This window comes from Lycorma delicatula, chromosome 6 (assembly GCF_047948215.1).
Source record: "Lycorma delicatula isolate Av1 chromosome 6, ASM4794821v1, whole genome shotgun sequence".
NCBI lineage: Eukaryota > Metazoa > Arthropoda > Insecta > Hemiptera > Fulgoridae > Lycorma > Lycorma delicatula.
In genome coordinates this window covers 64,481,081-64,502,533 of record NC_134460.1, presented here as the reverse complement: position 1 = coordinate 64,502,533, position 21,453 = coordinate 64,481,081, and the positions used below count along the sequence as shown (strand labels likewise).

The window sequence follows — 21,453 nt, the reverse complement described above, 5'->3', positions numbered from 1 at the left end:
GACAGCATTTTAAGAATAAACTTTAGGAGGACAGAATAAGTACTAAAAATTAATTATAAAAAAATAACAAAAATAGTCTTAAATAGAAGAATTACTGAAGCTAATTAAGAAAATAACAATATAAATTTTGGAATTATTACCTACAATAAGAATCTTTTTCTTCTAAAACCTTTCATACCATTAGTTATTTTTTTTTTAATGGCAATTAAAACAAATTATGATTTGTACAAGATGGACAATTATATAAAGTATTAACCTCTAACAACAAGCAACTAGTAAGTACTTCGCACAAAAATTTAAAAAATTTAAGTCGTAAAGCTGTAAGCCATTTTCAGTAAACTGGTGCTACTTTTTTTCAGTGTATAAGACAATGTTATTGTTGGAGATTTTTTTAATTGTGGGGACATGCATTTAAAATGTACATTTGTTACTTAGAAAGTATTAATTTGAATAAATTGTCAGTTCTTTCAGTATATCACTTAAATTTACATAATTATCCTTCCTTTGTCTATGTGTTGAATAATAATAACTTCAATATTTTACATACACATTTTAATCTAATACATAAATGCAAACATTTATATCCGTTCTGTCCATTTGCAACAGTATCATACAAGAACCAACTTATCAGTTGCTTTCAAATTTTCAGAATATATTCACATTTACCCAGAGAAGGTTTTAAGTCACAGATTAAGAGCCTAGCCTCCTTGTGGGTGAAGTTGTGAATTCTTGCTCTTGGACAATAACCTAATACTGTTTTTGATTTTATTTTTTGATGTAAAAATAATAGACTATGCGTTTTATAACATATATGATTTTCAGCTCTCTGCTCTCTCTAACAGGGTATTCTACAGTAATGGAAAGGGGAATCAAAAGCAAGAGCATAACAGAGCTTCTATGTCAAGAATGAGGGAAACATTGGAGGAAAGAGAGTTTTTGAAGAATTGATTGTTATTTATCAGTATAATCTCACAACTATGAGGATAACAAACATACTGGGGGCGACTAGACTGGAAGGGCGGGCGAAGCAAGCCCGACCGGCTAGTACACTATAACAGTAAATAATACAGCAGTAATATGATGTACTAAAAATGAAGTAATATTTTAAAACTATATAATTTTTTACCATATTCTAACACGTTTCTTATAAACTCCAAAACTGATTTTTTTTACTGTAGTGACAACACAAGTTGTCACTACAGTAAAAAAAGTTGTCAATGAAAATGGCTATAACAGTAACTGAACGTATTATCTAAGTTTTACAAATGTTACACAAAGTAAATTTCATTTGCTTTATCATTAAAAATGAATATTTTATATAAAAAATATGAAGACAGAAGGGCAGAATATCTTTTAATGTTTGGTTAAACTAATTTTTTTTAACAGTAAAAACAAAGAAAAAATTTTAGATTTAAATTAATTTTAATCAAAAAAGTTCTTTATTTATATTTTTGTTTTAAAGCCACCACTCAGAATAGAGCTTGCTTATGTTAGGGGTTAATTTTTATTTTATTTTGCTGGTCTTAAGTAAATGAGCACTATCAAAGTCTTGTTAAATCTCACCTGATCCCATTTAAACCTTGATTATTAAAGAATAAGTCTGATTTGTTTTTTTGATGCCACAGAAACTTTTAGCAAAAACACTTTTAGCATAAACCTCATTCTTTTTTCTGTGAAAACCAATATAATTTCATAGACACTTACCCTTTTATGTGAAAATTTATTTAAGTTTTTTTGGTCTAATTATTTTTCTCTCCTGTCAATATCTTCATTGTCAACAAAATTCACATTTAAATATTTTATCTTGGTCAGTCAGTTAGGGTAGATTATGAGCAAAATTGGAGCAATCTAAATATAATATTAGTGCAAAAAAATATATACTCTTTTCACATAAAAGATCGACACATAATCATATAATCCCCTAACATAATGAAATTTACAAATCCATCAGAAGAAGCTGTCAAGTAGATAAATTTTCATGATGACAAATAAGATGAAATTTAAGTCAATAATCAGGAACCACTGTATATCATTTCTTAATATGGCACATTACACAAGTGTTCATATTTTGATAATTAAGATAAGTATATGGGAATAGGGAACAAAATTTGACTAACAAAGGGTACAATAGAGGAAATAATAAAAAATAATGCTTATTTTTAATATCAATAAAAAGAGTTAAATATTTTAGTGACTTTTACAAGATAAGTTAAGATCAGTTTCTGTAAATATAGAATAAAAAATAATTAAAAATTTTATGTTCACCTTACCAGCAAAAAAAGTGTTTTCTTGAGATCTTTTGGTTTATTTCAAACCATCATAGGAGATAAAAACAGTGTATTAAGTGAAAAATTAAAATAATTACACAGTCATGACTGAATGTCAAAAAATATACTTAAGACTATATAGTGAATTCTGGTGGAATAAAATAGAATTAAAGGAAACCATGTTATCAAAAATGATATTTTATTTGTTTATGATTATTATCTCTTTATATTTGTATTTAAGACGTATTTGAATAATTTAGCTTCTTAGAAAATTTTTGTTCATTAATTAAATTATTATGGTTACGATAAATGTGATTTTTTTCTAAATTAGGTGTATTAAAATGAGTATAGGCAATATCTACAATTATTATAAAATTATTTTGATTGTATATATGACCATTATCCAAGATATGTTTAGCAAAATTAGAATTTTCGGGTTTAATGTTTTAAATACTATCGACGTGTTCTTTTGCACGTATGGAAAATTTAAATTTACCAGAAAAGACTGAAAAAGTATTTATAAAAAATGAATACACACCATATAGTCAAAAAATTGAAAAATTTAACAAAAAATTAACATAACACCAGTCTATACTACAAATAATAAATTAATCAAATATATTAATAATAATTATAATAAAACATTACATAATAATGATTCTAGATTTAATAATAAAGGTGGACATAGTCTAAATTGTAAAGACTGTGATATGATTTATAATGGTATGACAAATTGTAAATTTTCCATACACACAAAATAACACATCGATAGTATTAAAAACAATAAAACAAAAAAAACTGATTTTGCTAAACACATCTTAGAGAATGATCATTTATAAAAATTTAGATATTTCCTATAATCATCTTAATACACATAATTTAGAAACATTTCATATATATATAGTAACCATAATAATTAATGAACAAATTTTTTTAAAGAAGATTAATTATTCAAATACAACTTGAATACAAATATAGAGAGATAATAATCATAAACTAAAATATCATTTTTGAAAACGGTTTCCTTTAATTCTATTTTATTCCACCAGAATTCACTATATAGTCTTCAGTATACTTTTGACATTCAAGCAGGCATGACTGTAATTATTTTAATTTTCGTCTTATATTATTTTTATCTCCTGATGATGGTTTGAAATAAACCAAAAAATCTGGAGAAAACACATATTTTTTTGCTGGTAAGGTAGATATAAAATTTTTAATTATTTTTTATTCTATTAAAAAAATTATCAGCGGAAACCATATTTAAAAAATTTATTCTGTAAATATACAACTGTTACCAAAAATGTTCTACACAAAACCCCAGTAACTTTACAAAGTATCAACCAAAACAAATCTACCCGAAAAGTATACCATAAATCACAATAATACTCTTGGGTCAGTATTAATTAACTGTACTCACTTAACACCTCTGATGTTAATACTGACATCCATATGTGAACTATCTGCATCTATTTCAGAAATGGCCAGACTGTTATATAATTTAAATATAAAAATTATTAATTACAGATGAATAATAAACTAATCATATTAATTTTAATGATGTAATGCTAAATTTTATTAGAAATCTATTAATAAAATACATATAAAAGTTATTCGAAAAGGTGCTGCATTATATATTTATTTATGAAATTAATAAAATTAATTACTGTGACTAATAAGTTATCTGTTGTGATATTTATAATAAAGGAATTAAAAAACACAAGAATATTATTATTATACCAGTTTGAATTAAAATAGATTTTCAAGTTTATTCTGATTAATTTTTTTATATTCCAGTATGACAGTGATTTTACTCGGGAAAAAAAAAATCTGATGTGGGCACCACATAACTTCCTTGTACGCTTATTAAATTACATATATACATTTTTTGCTGCACTTCAATTAACTTATTTCGTCTGAAAGTGAGATACGATCCTCCAATTCTTTAATAAAATAGACAGTTACACAATTGCTGAAATATTAGTTTTTATTAACATCAAATATTCATACAATTATTAATTCAGGAATCTTCATGAAATATTAGGATAGAGTAAAAGATTCAGGGATGATCAAAATGGATATTACTGTTGAAATCTGAAAACCGAAATTTTTAAATACTTTCTTTACTTCGTACAAGGAAGTAAAAATTAAAACAAAATAGTTCATAATTTTAACAAAACAGTATTTAAGCATTACAAATGTACATTTATCAACAAAACCAATGATTTATAAGATTTTAATTAACACTTACAATACAAAAAATTTTCTCTGCATTTTAATTAAATAAATCAATAATTAATCATAATTCTTACAAAGAAAACAAAAAATGATATGCAGAAGTATTCAGCTAAAACAATGGATATCTTATACGCGATAAAAACCTCAACAATATGCGCGTACACGCACACACACACACACACACACACACAAGCACACCTGAATCAATAAGGAAAATTCCATGAATTTATAAATTATACTTTTAGATAATAATTTTTTTTCAAATATTGCATCAAAATCAAGTAAATTAAAAACTAGGCAACAGATTATTTATGAACAAATAAAACTGGTTTTTTTTTTTTTAACTTAATTTTTGCTATATTCATATCTACTAATGATTGTGATAAGAATATTATATATTTGTATGATAAATATATTACATACAGTAAATTAATGAACCAACATTCTAAAAAAATTTGAAATGCAATTTAATGATATTATTTTATAAATAATAATAAATTATTATATTATCTTGAACAGTTCTTAAATAAATGAGTTTAATATAAAACATTATCAAAAATCAAAGTTTTAAACAAAAAATTATTGCAAAGTAATAATAATAATTATGTGCATGAAAATAAAAAAAAATATGCATGAATTCATATTTTGCAAATAATCAAGGTAGGAATGTAAAGTAATCTCACAAAAAAAGAACAGTCATGGAAAATCAAATTAAACTTCAGATAGAAGCCTATCAAATTTAAGAAAATGAAATAGTTTGTTACATATAGTATTACCAAATTATTTAACTCATGTCTGCAAACAACTCAATAATTTGTTTGAAGATCTCCTCCATGTAGCATTGAAATATGTTAAGATGTAATTGTTTTTTTAAGTAATATATTACACATGTGTCTTTGTTACAATATTAGTGATCCATTTCAATGGGTTACTAATTAAACATCAACTATGTTCAATATGGAGTGTTTTTATGAATTAACTGTAACCTTAATTTGAACCTAAGAAACACAAAGATAACTCTGTTTTTTGGTTTATTTCTTTGGGTTACAAATCTTCAGGATTACCAGAGTTACTGTTTAATAATATTTTTATCAAACTTTAAAATGCAAGATTAGCTTTTATTTCAAAAACTATGATTTTTAGAAAAAAAATTAATTTCCTTTCTTACATAGAAACACCCATTACATTCACCCATATTTTAAGTCTAATTTTCTGTTTTTGCAGTTTTAAATCCCTTGATGTAAAATCTAGACAACTACTACACTAGGCATAGTGGTGTCAAAAAATAATAACTGTTTGGATATTAATTTATTCTTTTTTTTAATTATTTTGTTTCACATGTGGCATAGGAACAATAGAAAAATAATAATTTTGTTATGTTTTGACCATGATTGTCAGCACCAATAATAATTTAAAAAGTAATAACTTTGCGATTACAAAAAACCAAACTTATAATTGTCACTTAAGAGTTTAAATTAATATCATAATTTGTCATTGTAAAAGTGTATATTTTTAAATTAAAATAATTTATTTTTTTAGGAATTAGTATATTTTAGAAAAATTTTACATTTTTTTGCTGTATATGTACTAATTGCACAATTTCGAACTAGTCAAGTGGTACTTTTTACTTACACATTTTCAAAATCAAGTACAACATTTCATATTTTTATTTAAGCTAATATCTACAGAAATACAAAACAATATCTAAAATTTCAGAATTTACAACTGGTTTCAATATTTTTTTTTTTTTGGCTATGGTATTATGGATTCTAAAGAAATAATTATGGAAAAGCCATACCCAAAACGTGGAGGCAATAAAACCAATAATGCATTTTTTTTTAAATTCTGTGTTCAAACTACTTTTTTTTACACTACTGATCAGACTGCAATACTTCCCATTATTCTAGGTAATTTTTTTTTAAATCTTTAAAAAAGAAATAATTCAGCCACTTTTCAATTGCCAGCTAGGTTCTATCTCTCTGAAAATAATCGGGTATTATAATTATATTTTTAGGATTAATTAAGAGGCTTGGCTTTAGTCAAAAAGCATTTCAATCGTGAGAATTTTTTAAAACCACTAGACACAAAACAAATATCGATAGCAGATAAGATGATGTGACAATTTAAGCTACTATTATGTACGGGCACAACACCTAACTGCCTATGAGTATCTTATTTTCATTAATTATTGTCCAAATTGAGATATAACACATTAAAATATTTTAATGCGCTCTTATATAAATTAATCCTTAATAATTAATTAATTCTTATAAAGAAAAAGTTATTGTTGGTTAATATTTCACAGCAAATTATAGATTACCTGAAGAGTTACAAGTATTAATATTGTAAATTGCCAAGTCCAGTTTTTTATAGGTCTGTACATCATAAAATGTCTAGACTCACAAATTAATAAGAAAATAGTAGCAAAATTAATTGAAAAAATTTGCTTAATATTATAAATATGTTTTAAAAGTTCTCTGTTATATAAAATTTTTCTTGCAATTGAATTATATAGCGTTTCATTTTAATAGCTCCAGGTGATTTTTTCATAAACTATGCACAATAAAAAAAAGACCTAAACAAAAGTTATTCAGATAGGAGGGGGCACTTTATGGTGATCTTGGACTTGACCTTGACCTTTTTCAAGGTTAACATGTTTTTTTAATGGAATGACCTATTTTTGACCCCACCAATGAAAAGAGCAGAAAATTTTACATTAGAATATGTGACCAAAACAACCTCTGAAACTGTTAACCTCTCGTAATAAATAGTTTAGTAAACTGCATCCTAGTAGCAGAATATACTTATTTTATAAAAATTAATTTTACCACATGTTTTTATTCATTATCCTAGTTTATTAATAAAAAATGAAAGTTATATCATCAATTGCTGTTGTGGATATTTCTATAGTTTTAATATTTAAAATGATATTTTATAAAACAACATCTGAAGAAGCAGAGATCACTATAAAAGTACTAAATAAGGAAAATAAATAAAAGCAGCATTATAAATTAATAGTTACAAAATAATTAATTATAAGTACCATTGATGGTATATGAAAGTTTATTATTTTATTTATAATATATACATTTCTTTTTACAATTTCTATTCCCATTATTTAAAAAAGAAGAGCTGATAAGTCCATGCGATACCAAAAAAAAATATAGAAATTGTTGAAAACATTTCTTACATTATTTCAAGAAAATATTTCATTTTCCTTCAGCAACAAGATTAGTGTTCATTAAACATATAATTAATATACTAAAAATAAATATTGACTCATTTTCATTGTGTAATTTTGGCTGATTTTTATCATTTTACCGTCATCCTCAGCTTACCTTTTTCAAAATGTACTATTTGTCATTAAGAAACAAAAATAAAATTACATCATAACTTCTCAAGTGCGGTTCAATTTAATAATCAAACTGAATTTTTTTTTTAACTCCTAGTGATCCAGTAATGGGATGAATCAGAAGTTAAACTTACATTTAATCCTCTAATCTACAACTACTTAACTTACTATGATTGAGAAGGAAAATAAAACTTTTCAACAGTGTAAAAACATTTTTCAAATAAAAAAAATTCTTTAGCTTTTTTGTGAAGATTTTTCTACCTTTACATATATTAACACGATATGGTAATTTTTCACTTTGGTGATATATAATACAGGTGGATTAAATTCAAATAATGTTGGCTCAATGTGATAATGTAATATCCATCACATATATAAATATAACAATGGAAATTACAAAGCAGGACTATAAATGGATCCTGTCAAACTTTAAAACAGGTGATGGAAGGCTGTATAGATTCATTTCAGTGAATAGAAACATTAGAAAATTTACATACAGAATGACTAGAAAAGAATTCTAAGAATAATAATCACAAAATAAAAGTACTAATAACAAAACCTAAAAATAATTAACACAGTAACCATAATGGAAATAACAGTTATTTTCAAGGAAAGATCATTTACAATTACAGCAATGAAATGCAAGAAGTACATCGCTAAGGTAAGGCCAATGTCAACAAAGTATCAATGTCCTTCAGGAATTTGAATATCTCTATAACCACTTTGTCATATAAAGCATTTCATGGAATTAATAACTGAAATGGTACACAAGTATTTCACCTTACAACAACTGATATTTTATGAACTTCCATAAACTCACTTGTTCCATTTCTTGTGTCGTAAGTATCCAATTTGTTTCAAACTCTGTCTTTTCAGCTGATTGTTGTTTCACAAATAAATAATCATTGAAACATCATTAATTGTAGATTTTTAAAAGACTACTTATATTTTTCATAATTTGTTTTTCCTGCCACGCATCTAATGGCTCCTTTTGTGGGTCAAAAACTCTACTTAATATTATTTATAATATTATGTAATGAAATATGACATATATATATATAATGACATAATATTATTTTTCTTGTTTGCTATATTTACTCTTCTTACTAATATTTAAGTTATTATACTCATATATCTAATTTTTATTAAAAAGTAAAGTAACATTGAAGTGTACCCAATTTTACCACAAAACAGTGCAAAAATTGAAGATGTAAAGAACCACAGCACCCATTTATTTGCATAAAGAAGAGAACACAATCGTTAGGTTTTTTTTTTTTTTAATTATACCATAAAATTACAGTAGATAAAAAAAACAATACATATTTTAATTATTACTTATTCTAGATTAAATTTCTATTTATCTAAGCAACTTCATGGGAAGTCCAGATATAAAAAACTTCAGTAAAAATTTGAGATTTAGAAAGATTCCCAAACTATTGTACACTGAAAAATTTTTAAGTGATTTTATATTAACTCAAATTTAAACTATAACAAGCATCACAGACCTTATAAATCCAAATAAGGAGAAATTAAAACTTCAATATAAATGGAGAAACTGTCGATTGTTAGTTTTTCATGGAATTCATTGCTTTTATCTTTGACTACTAACATCAAGAGTATGTATCTACCCTTCCAAAGAAAAATTAAACCCATTGCAGTGTAACTTTGATGATCTGTAGCAAATTGTTTATTAAAAAAGGCTTTGGTCACTATAATGTTACATTTCCTGAAATTTATTTTCACTTTTATTTTTCAAGAAAATACTACCAAAGATATTTTAGATATTGCAGAACCAAAGGTTAAGAAGATGCAGTTTATTACCTTGTCTAAGGTTATTAAAATTATTGTCACTTACTGAAGGTGTACTAGCAGTTGTCCAGTGATGTAGCATCCTTACATAAGTGTATCAAGTTACACTGATACTATTCATTAATATAAAGGTATGTTGTTATAATTTTTAATAAAATATATCAAATTAGAACAGCTTGTTTATATTATTATACAGGTGAGCAACATAAAACCGAACCCATAACGTAACTGCTGCAGAATCAGTAGGTTACGTTGGAATGAAATTTTATGAATGATAAATTAGGTAAGAAAAATATAAAACCTAATTTCTATGTTGCATTTATTTACCTTATTGTTACAAAAGATGTTCAAAATGACACCCTACGCATCGATGCATTTTTGTGTTCAACTGAGTTCGAGTTCAATATGATGAACTTCAGTTCATCAATACTGTGGGGATTAGATGCATAAACTATCTCCTCTAAGTATTCCCAAAGGACAAAATTGCAAGTAGACAACTCTGGGGAATGTGGAGGCAACTATCCTCTGTTGACAGCTCATTCATTTGTGAAAGCTGCATGAACACGATTCAGTGAAATGTTTGATGTGTAACATGCAGCTCAGTCTTGTTGGTAGAAGCTGTATTCTTTTTCATTATCAGTTAATTCCATATAAAATTCTTTGAAAATTGTGAGATAAACTTGTGTATTGACAATCTAGTCAAAAAAATTGGTACCACTATACGAATACTGGAAATGGCACACCAAAAGTCAATTTTCTTATCGTGAAGTGAATGCTCAAATATCTTGTGAGGATTCCTCACCATCCATACCTGGTATTCTGTGAATTAACATGGTCGGATAAAAAAAAAAAATGATGCCTCGTCTGACATGAAATACAACAGCGGGTCTGTCTGTCCACCAACAACATTTTCAAGAAGCCAATTGCAATAATCAAGTCATTTCGGTTTGTCTATCTCCTTCAAGTGTTGCACAGTTGTAACGCAGTATGGTTTCAATTTTAATTCAAGAAGAATTTTACGACAAGATGTGTACTTAACACCAAATGTTGAGATAACTTGTGTAATGATTTTTCTGGACTGGTAGTAATTCTCCTTTCAATATCGGTAATGGCCTGTTGAGTCCTAACAAAAGGTTGCCTATTTCATTTTGCATTTGAAACCAAACCAGTGTGCCACTTTTTAACTAAATCGTGGATGCTACTCTTTCCTGGGATACAGGCATTTGGAAATTTTCTACAAATTCTTGACATGATTCTTCAAATGATGCAGAACAAATTTAGGCCTCAACTTTAGCTATCCCTCTCCTGGTTAAATACATCTGCACTCACAATACTTCATGCAATAAAATATACTAAACTGACATGTAACCACCTGACAAACGGCAGCTACAATCAGTAGCGACATATACATCCACTACTCGCACTAGTTGTGTGAGAGTATTTCATTAAATAGTGTTGGGTAGCAGTTTCATTATGGGTTCAGTTTTATGTTTTCCACCTTGTACAATACATTACATTTTTTACATTTATTTTAAAAAATGTCGTTTTATATACATCCTGCATACATAAAAGGCCTGTCTTTCTCACCAATAATTCATCTATTTTCTGAATAGCCAGAAAGTTAAAATTTGGCAAATGAATATTTAGGAAATAAAACTATAATTAGTTTGATTACCAATCCCTAAAAGGTTTAAAAGAGCATTCCTAAGCTTACAAATTTAACATCTGGTTGTGTGAAAAAGAGGTACTTCAGTTATTAATACATAAAATGATTTCAATTTCTTTATTAAATACCAGCAGTAAAGACTTTTTTTTATTCCAATCACATTCAGGGCTTTATTGTGAACAAATATGTTGATGCATATTATGACGTAACTGAATGAATATATAAATAATAAAAATGTCAAAAGCTATGAATAAGTCAATAAAAATCACAATACATATGTAAATAAAGCGAAACATTAATTCAATGATAAATTCAAACTGAATGCAAACCAAAGTAAATATTAGAAATTTATGGTTTGTTTAAAAAAAGGTTATTTGAAATTTGTCAAGGACGTAAATAATTTTGTAGTCAATTTATCAACTCTATAAATTATTCATAATACTCCCAAACTTACAATAAGTACCAAAGATACTTTTTTCTTTTTGAGTTAAAAAAATAATTTTATAAAATGCAGCCAGAAGAATAAAATTAAATTAAAAAACCTTTTTTACTTGAAGAGAATTAAACAACTTTTTAAATAATTCAAGAAAACATTACAGGCTTTACTTTTATACTAATCAAATTTTATGCAAAAATTTAGGCACAAGCTACATAAAACAGTGTGCATAAGCTTATAAATGTTAAAATACAACTGTATTGTGGAAAAAGTTGATCCTAATAAAGAAAACTTAAAATACTTAAAACTTAAAATAATTAACTTACTTACTTATAATTATTACTTATTATTACTTACTTATAATTAACTTAAAATAAAATTCTTAATATTAACAAACTAAAAATGATAAGTAATGGTTTTCTAATTCTTCTTTAAATTATGATTGAAGTCATCGCCAAATAAAAAACAAAAACTTACTATCCCTTAGTTTTACAACATAATCAACTGAAATGTAAAGAAAAATTGGAAAAGCATTATTTTTTTCTTATGTTAGATTTATTTTCAAATTGATTTCAAATTACAATATATAACTGTATTTTTAAAAAGTATTTAGCAAGAAGCTTAAGGTGAGAGATCTGCAACTTGATAAGAGAAAATACTGCAAAGAAATTATAGAAAGAGACTCTTACCGTGGCTGAGATAAAGATCTCTGAAATACAGGAGAATGTTTTATTGTTTTATCTTATTCTTTTCAACTAACTTCCTGGCATTTTATGTGAAAGACAAGTTCTCTGGCATCATAATAAGTTCAAAGTATCTTCTATGTTAGACAGTTTTGTTTTCTATGTTAATATAGGTTTTACTTCATTATGATTAAGTTTTATGGTTAAAATTAATCTTTCTCGCAAGAAAATGTGATCTATAATTATGCACAAGGACTAATCATAAAAAAAAAGTTTTGGGATCTGTTGTAAACTAGCTTTTTGGATTTTAAAGGTAGTAGGTGAGTTTAATTTGCTAAAAGTTTGACTTTGGTGTAACCCCTGGCTAATTTTACTGGCATAGCTACAAGTTATAGGTGCAACTATACTACATACTTACCAAAATATTACACTTTACTACCTTTAACTTGACATTTCAAAAAATACAACTTTATATTTCAGATATCCTACATTTTAAAATTTCCATGTATTTTATTTTATTTGTTGGTTTTCATTTGATTACCAGATATTAAAATGTAGTTATATTAAAAATCTGAACTTTCACAAATATAAATCTTTTTTATTTGGAAAACACCAACATTAGGGTCCCCCTCTGTATCTTCTTTTTTTAAACTTTCTTCCATAATTCAGGATTACATGTAATTTTTCTTTTAATTTTGAGGGGTTAGACTTATCTGCTTCTTTCGATTCCATCGAGTTTCAATGAATTTCTACAACTTATTTCCTCATTTAGCTATTCGTTCTTTAAAATTTTTGTATTCCTTTAATTTTGACAAAAATACATAAAAATGTATCTTTTGAAACTTATTTAAGTAAATTTCACTCTTTCAGATATAATTAGCTGCGTATAATATGGCTATACAAAAAAAAAACCCAAGCAAACCAATTAAAAGCAACCACACATGGATTTTGCTGGAGGATCACTGTACATTTTTTCTTTTTTTTGTGATAGTCTCTTTCAGTAGTTTTTACAGAGGGAATTGAAAGTTTATTTTTAATCAAAGTAGTTAAGATCTTCTGAGCAGACCAGGTGTTATTAAAAAAAATCCTAAAAATATACATGACCTAGTATTAGATTTGAATACAAATAAGATAAGTATATTTATCTGAAATTGATGCAAGAGGTTAAATAATGGTAATGTTGCAACCTACACCCCTAATACAAAATAAAAATATTTAGATCAACTTCTGTACACCTTTCTTGTATTTAAGGCCAAATAACTAAATAGTTTTAAAAAATCTCTTTTTTGTAATTTTTTAGATCAAATTGTTACCTATTATTCATAAAATCATTAATTCGCTAATTGGTAAATATTAATTAATACCAATCAGTTCAATCAGTTTTACATAAACATCAATCAGTTTTTAAGGTAGTTGTTTTTGGATCCAGGGTGTCAAAATCCAATTAAAACAATAGGAATCAATTAATAAAATGTGAGATTTAATTTTTTTCACCCCTTTAAGTGCATTTCACTAATTAAATTATTATCCTATAGGGTATATATAATAATAAAAGTCTGATGTGGACACAAAAGACTTCCTTGTACGCCTATTAAACATATACACATTATATGCTGCACTTCATTTAAACTTATTTCATTTGAAAGTGAGATACGATCCTCTAATAATTTAATATGACAGTTACACAATTAAGATACCACAATGCTTCACATTTTTTGTGGTGTCCATATCAGAATTTTATATGTTTCACATCACTCAAGCAGTTATGTGATGTTAAGTCAGAGCGTGTTGGTTCTGTAACCATGAACACATCGGTCCAAATCAAACTTCATATACATATATTTTTTAACTTTTTTTTTTTTTTTTAATTTAAATATATTAATTTATTAATAATTTTTAACCTCTGTAAATTTTTTAAATTAAAATGAAAAGTACATAACTTTTTTTTTCATTTTTTTCTTTATTGTTTTTATTGAATTATTATTTACTGTAATTTTTTTTATAATCACAGGTTAATAATTATTAATAAATCAATGTATTTAAATTTTTAAAAAAAGTTAAAAAATATATATGTATATAAAATGGGATTCGAACTAATGTGTCTTTACCTTGTAAGATCAAAATATTTCATTAATTAAAATTACATTTGGCTATAACTCTAGAACCAATGAAAATAAGTACCACTTAAGATATATTGTTGAAAAGCTATCAATGAGCGTTTATTACCGCAGTTAAGAAAACGTAAAAAATCTTAATGTTTTGGATTTTGGTCTTTTTTGGACACTTTTGGTCCAGTCAACTACAATCAAAAGGGAAGGTGCACAACTAGATATTACAACAGTCCTAAACCCAAAAATGGACTCAGGGATAGTCAGAATGGATATTTCCGTTGAAATTTGAAAACCAAAATTTTTCGCGATAATAATACTTTCTTTTAATTTGTACAAGGAAATAAAAAAAAAAAAAAAAAAAAAAAAAAAAAAAAACAGACAAAGAAGAGTCAAGTGTGTGCAATTTTTTTTATGATTAATTCACAAGTCAAAAGCTGCGTGGAAATATAACTGATATTTGTAACATACAAAAGCATGCTAATCCTGACTGGGATTTGAACCTAAGGACCTTCTGGATAAAAGGCTCTGGCACTATCACTCCACTCCACCACAGAAGTTGGCATTACTTGTATCTTTACTTTTCATTCTGAGTATATTTAGCATATAATATAATTAAAAAATTCATTCTCTAATATTAGTATTACACTAATTTAAATTAGCAATTCCAATGTTCTATATAACTGGGATTTTAACAGTTCTGAAACAGAATTAATAATAGTCATTGTATAATTTTTTAAACTGGAAGCAAAAAATTTGACTTGAATTGTAAATTATTTTAGCCTCTGTAACCCACCTATCAAAAAAAATTTTTTTTACCATATATAACATTTATAACAGCACCATTAAAATTTGGATAAGTCTAAAGAGCTCTTTCAAATATTGGGTAAATTATCACAGCACATTCCTTCTCAAAGATGACAATAACAAATACTCATGATAAATTTAAGTCACAAAAAAGATACAAAATGTTATGACACTCCTTTACTTCTATTTAGATTGTGGAATAAATTTTTAAATCATTTTAGTTGCGGGAGAAAAAATGGAAGTGGCATGGCACCCCTGCTTTTATGAAATATTCTTCTTTAGAAATCTTTTTCCTTTGAAATTTTTTTATAGATGTCAAGAAATAATTTTTACCTGAATTTGGAAACTTATGAAGTTTAACAGTAATCATATAGATTAACTGCTTTACACAAAAAGGACCTCACAATGTGTTCTGAAGTAACATAATTAAGTAAAAATAAGAAAAAGATAAAAATATATATTGGTGGATATGTATCAAATTATGTGATACATGTGTACAGCCATTCCTAGCCAATCTCAAGGAAGAGGTTCCTCACAGACACCATGAAACAGAAAACTACAAATACTGAGACATATCCAAAATATTTATTTTCACGGATAAAAAATATTATAAATTATGAACAAAAAATATTAATTTTTTTATACTCTAAAATGTAATGATAATAACTTTTTAAACTGTAAATGATTGAAAAATTGTATTGTACTATTTACAAATAAATATTTTAATTCAATATATGTACACAATAACACATTAATATTTCTGTACAACTAAAAAATGCGTACTTACTCAGATTTACAAAATCACCACTAGGCACAACAAAGATCTCTTATGAGAAAGGATAGATATAGAGTAAAATTAATAAGGGTTAAAAATTACAGAAAAAGGAACAATATGTTTTATATAATTTCAGCAGCTTTACAATTACCTTGGCCTAATTTGGAAATAAACAATGGTACTGGTAAGTAGCTTATTTGAAATAGCTCTTCTCCTCTCACGAGTTCTATAGTCCTAACAGGTAGAATGGTATTATTTTTATTCTACTTACTATTCTAAGAATTTCATTCCATTTATTTTAAGTACTATTATTTCTCAAGCTGTTCATCAGTCTCTCTTGGCTAACACATTGTTCTTTTCAATCCCTGATGCTATTAACACATTGTGGACCGGTTGCAAGAATTCTCGTGATTTGTCTCATTTTGTCAAAAGACTGTTCACAAGAATTACCAGGTTTTTTACATTGGTAACTCTCATTCCATCTCTTATATTTTTTGTGAACTTCTTATTAATTCTAAAGGTTCACAGCTTTGACTGAATATTCTCTGAACATTTACACACGTTTCATTAATGAATGCCCCTTCATACTTAACCTTGAGGACGTCATTCATATCAGCTGTGTAAGAGGGGATTTACAGCCAGTCTAAAAATGGTTTTGCGCAAGTTGATGGATTTAAATCATAAACGCAGTGTAAAAGATAATAAATTAAGCGAATTACTTTATGATGTACTGTCAGATTGTCCTAGTGAAGATGATGACATGGATTCTAGTGATAGTGTAAATGTTATACAACAACAAAGTACTTGTAAAAGGCCAGTGCTATTGAATATTAGTTCAGATTCAGAATCAACCAATTTGAGTGATAACTCAGATTCAGGTAACCCATGGTTATAGACAATTAACCAAATTTAGAACCTTTTGAGGGTATTCCAGGTGTTACCTTCTAATAATGAAAATATAAGTGATATTATAGAACTAATTTTTGGGGAACATCTTTTTCTTATGATATGAAACGAAACAAACAGGTACCACCAACAAATGAGTACACAGTCACCTAAAACTCTCAAATGGAAAGATGTGACTGTAAATGAAATGGAAGCATTCTTGGGCCTTCTTTTGATAATGGGACATGTAAAAAGACTGCATTAGAGACTACTGGACCACTGACTCATATTGAAATGCTAACTTTTTCTAAAATTATGAGCAGAGGTAGATTCAAACAAATTTGGTAGTTTTGGCATTTAAGTGATAATGAAAATGCAGGAAATAACACAGACAGGTTGTACAAAATTACACCTCTTATTTCATATCTTCTGGATAAATTCAAAACTATTTATAAACCCAAGCAAAATTTATCTTTAAATGAAGGAATGATTTCCTGGCGAGGTAGGCTGCAGTTTCAAACATACAATCCTGCTAAAATTATAAAATATAGGTTATTAGTCAGAATGGTATGTGAAAGTGACACAGGTTATGTTTGTAAAATGGGGAAGGAAAAAGATTAGAAGAAACTATTTTTGCTGTCCTTAATTGTAATCTTGATTTATGGCATCAAGTATACCAAGAAAACTGCTATAATAGTGTTTCAATTGCTGAAAGGTTATTAGAAAATAAAACCAGAGTTTGTGGAACAATAAGAGCTAATAGAGGTTTACTGTGCACTTTGAAAGCTAAATTGAAAAACTTGAAAAAAGGGGGATCCACATTTGTCCATAAGGATGATGTGCTACTTGTTGGGTGGAAAGATAAAGGGAGATCAAAATGATTTCAACAATCCATGGTAGTCAACAGCAAACTACTGGTAAAAGGAACAGAAAAACAGAAGACTAAATTTTTCGAAACCTGTATGCATTTTAGAATACAACCATATGAAAAGTGTAGATCATACAGATCAGTACTTGTCATATTATTCAATTATGAGAAAGACAAGAAGGTGGCTGGCTTTCTTCCTAATAAATTGCGGTCTCTTTAATTTATTCAGAATATAAAATTGTTTGAACCTCCCAAAAAAATTACATAAAACACCAATAGTAAAGGAAACCTCACAGGATTTTGACTCCAATTCAGATACTGACAGTGTTTGTCCAGGTCCTTCCCAACCAACCAAATGTGCCCCAGTTAGTGACCCCTCCCCATATAGAGTGAGCGGTGACATGAAGAAACATGCTCTTGATGTTATGTTAGTTCTGGAGGAAAAAATATCCTACTAGAGCATGTAGTGTGCTGCAAAAAAACCTAGAAAAAAGATACATTTGTACGGTTTGCCAGGTACCACTTCATAAAGGAAGCTGCTATCAAAATATAGCTTTGAAGCACACATTGAAACAATACTAGAACCTCCCATGATTTGGAAATCGGACAATGGTAAATGAAAATACGATTTTTTTTCATAGTGCATGCATAAATTTAAGTATCCTGGTTTAAATGCCTGGGAACTAGGGTAAATGAAGGTCGTTTAAACCCGGTCCACAAAATCTTAATCTTTTCAAGATTAATATATAGTACTAAGGCTGGGTAGTTCATTTCATTAAACTTTTTAGTTACCTTTTTTTTCTGCTGGCAGAAACTATAAAACACCCTTGGACTGTATTAGAGCCAAGACAAATTGTCAACATGGAAACATACAAAGACTAGGGGCATCTTCTGCAAGCAACGCGTAGTACCTAGATGAATAAGTGGTGCGATGAGAAGAGGACAACCAGAAAAACAAACAGAGGTAGGCAGAAGGTGAAACATAGGAAAGAAGTACTAAAGTTAGCGTGAGCAGGGCTGTAGAGAAAGAAAGGACGAAGGAATGGTAGAAGAAGCTGACAATCTATGAACCAGTGCCCAACCCAGGATTACTGGTCAAGATGTAGAAGGACAGTATTAAGAGGATTATGTTTATTATTTAATGCTTATTTAAACTACAGGCTATAATAAAATAGTAAGAGCACTATGTATTTATTCTTCAGTTGTTCCTACACTGTTTTGAGATTTTACTAAGTTGTTTATTGTAAATGTACTCATTAAACCAATTTTTTCAATGAAAAACTCAAGTAAGATAAAATCTAATGGGTGACCATGTAACATAGGAAGAAAAGCAGTATTATTACATTATTTAAAAAAAATACCTAACTAGAATGTTGGAGAAATATTTTATTTTAAAATACATAATAATAAGGGCTACGAAAAATAAACATTGAAGCAATATTGAATATTAATTTAAATAGGATGTACAGCCCCCCCCCCCCCCCCAACTGGTTTAATCATCATTGCAAATCCGTTGTTTATCAGCTGATTTTCGAAGTCGAAAGCTCATGTTCAAATCCTAGTAAAAGTTAGTTGCTTTTATATCAATTTGAATACTAGATAGTGGAAACTGGACCAGTGTACTTTTATGGTTGGAGTTCAATTAACCACATGTCTCAGGAATGGTTGGCTTCAGTATGTACAGCACCTCATACACAGTATGTACTACACCTCATTTACATATCATCCGCAACTCATTGGGCCGTGAGAGCGAGGTTGCTTATTGTTCACTAGTTGACAGATTGTAACATACACATTAGGAAAATAAAAAAATAAAAATAGGTGTACAGTGAAATGCAAGAAAATAATGCAATATAATACAGAAAAAATTCAATAACAAACATTTATTATAAAAGTGCAATATGAACAGTGCAAAAAATTAAAGGAAAATAAAACTACAAACAGCAACCATGCAACTGTTACGATTTTAATATAAAAAATACAAACTTCAACATATAACTGCGATTAAACTAAAAACAAAGCTGCAAATTAAAAAAGCAAAATAAAAAATAAAATGCAAGACATACAATCTATCTTCAACGACATGGTCACCAAAACTGTATGAACTACAAGATGATGGCGTTACATCAAGCAGGGAGTAGCTATAGTCAGTTAAATGTGAACTATTTCCCATCCACATGGTACAGAAATAATTGAACAATTAAGTATGAAGTGTAACTATAACACTTGCAGATCAGACTACACTTGTTCGCTATTAACACATTACACTGCAAAAATATCAAATAAAAAAAAAATAATAAATTAAAAGATTAACAAACAATGTATAAACTAAAAATAGTGAAACATAAAAAGCAAAACAGAAAAACTAAAATGATATGAATGCAAACAGTAGGCATTTTAATAAACAAACCTACTAATTACATTATTAAAATCTAATAAAGCACTAAAAAAATAAGTTCAATATGTATCTAACTTTTAAATTAAAAGAACAACTAATTTAGCAAATGAAAATAAAAAATACATCTACAAATACATAATTATCATTTACATTGTATTTTTCATAACATAGAAGAAAATCACAAACAACAAAAATAAGCATACACAAATGTGAACATTACTAATAAAACTACTCTTAAAACTCAGTTAATTAAAAGTTATTTTAATTTAACAACACAAAGACATGAAGAATATTTATTTCTGAAATAACCTCATATTTTATGCCCTTTTTGTATAATTAAATTTAATTTTTATCAATCTATTGTTAAATAAATGTTTAAACTCAAATAATGGAGATATTATGTAGAGGTCTCTTAAAAGAGACCCATCACCCTTTATACTAAATGCATATGTTAGTGTAAGATAGGTAAAATAATGAAACAGATGTTGGTATAACTAGGGCTGAATTAGGGAGGACCTGTTTATTACCTGCATATATGAGTATTGCCAGTCTGTGTAGAGTATTGGCTTTTGAACAAGGCATAATTGTATGCTGTTTGTCAAAATACAGTTAACTGTTGAAGAATGTATATTCATGATGGAAATTTATTTACAGATGAAATCTCATGCTGTGTCAGCGAAAATTCAGGGAGAAATTTGAAAAAGAAACAAATGTGAAAAGTGTCACTCAGAAGTTATTTAAAAATATTGTAAAACAAATTCGGTGATAGACCAGAGGTCAGTTTTAAACATGCAGGTAGGACATTAAAGCGGCAGTTACAAAATCTCTTCATAAATCTTTGCTGAGACTAAACTGGGAAATGAACATTTTCTAAGGTTCAGCCAACATAGCAGTAGGGAGAATGCTGAAATGTAATCCTACCAAATACAAGTTTTCCATGAGCTAACAAATGCTGATTAGGTTTAAAGGGTTCATAACTGTCAACGGTTAGAACAACTTCATTAGAGCATTGGCCTTTTAGATCAAGTGTTTTTCACAGATGAAGCATGGTTTCACCTTGGTGAGTATGTTTATAGTCAGAACAACTGGACCTGGGTTACTAAAAACCCATACATTTTCTTTGAATCTTCCCTATACCCATGACAAATAGGCACACAGTGT

General features: G+C 27.5%; 1 protein-coding gene across 6 annotated transcripts in view; it reads right to left on the bottom strand.

Annotated features, from left to right (window-relative positions):
* PICK1 (protein interacting with PRKCA 1) overlaps window positions 1-21,453 on the bottom strand; it is a 78,565-nt gene that overhangs the window by 48,616 nt on the left and 8,496 nt on the right. For 2 of the 6 annotated variants that reach the window (XM_075369959.1, XM_075369961.1), the window contains exon 2: window positions 19,961-20,161. The exons of 2 other annotated variants lie outside the window; for them this stretch is intronic. In XM_075369959.1, the coding sequence (XP_075226074.1) occupies window positions 19,961-20,073 (113 nt within the window). In that variant the 5' untranslated portion in view covers window positions 20,074-20,161. Of the gene's footprint in view, window positions 1-3,687; window positions 3,757-4,518; window positions 4,653-19,960; window positions 20,162-21,453 lie in introns of those variants that run through there. 2 more of the 6 variants (XM_075369962.1, XM_075369965.1) reach the window with 2 other exon arrangements.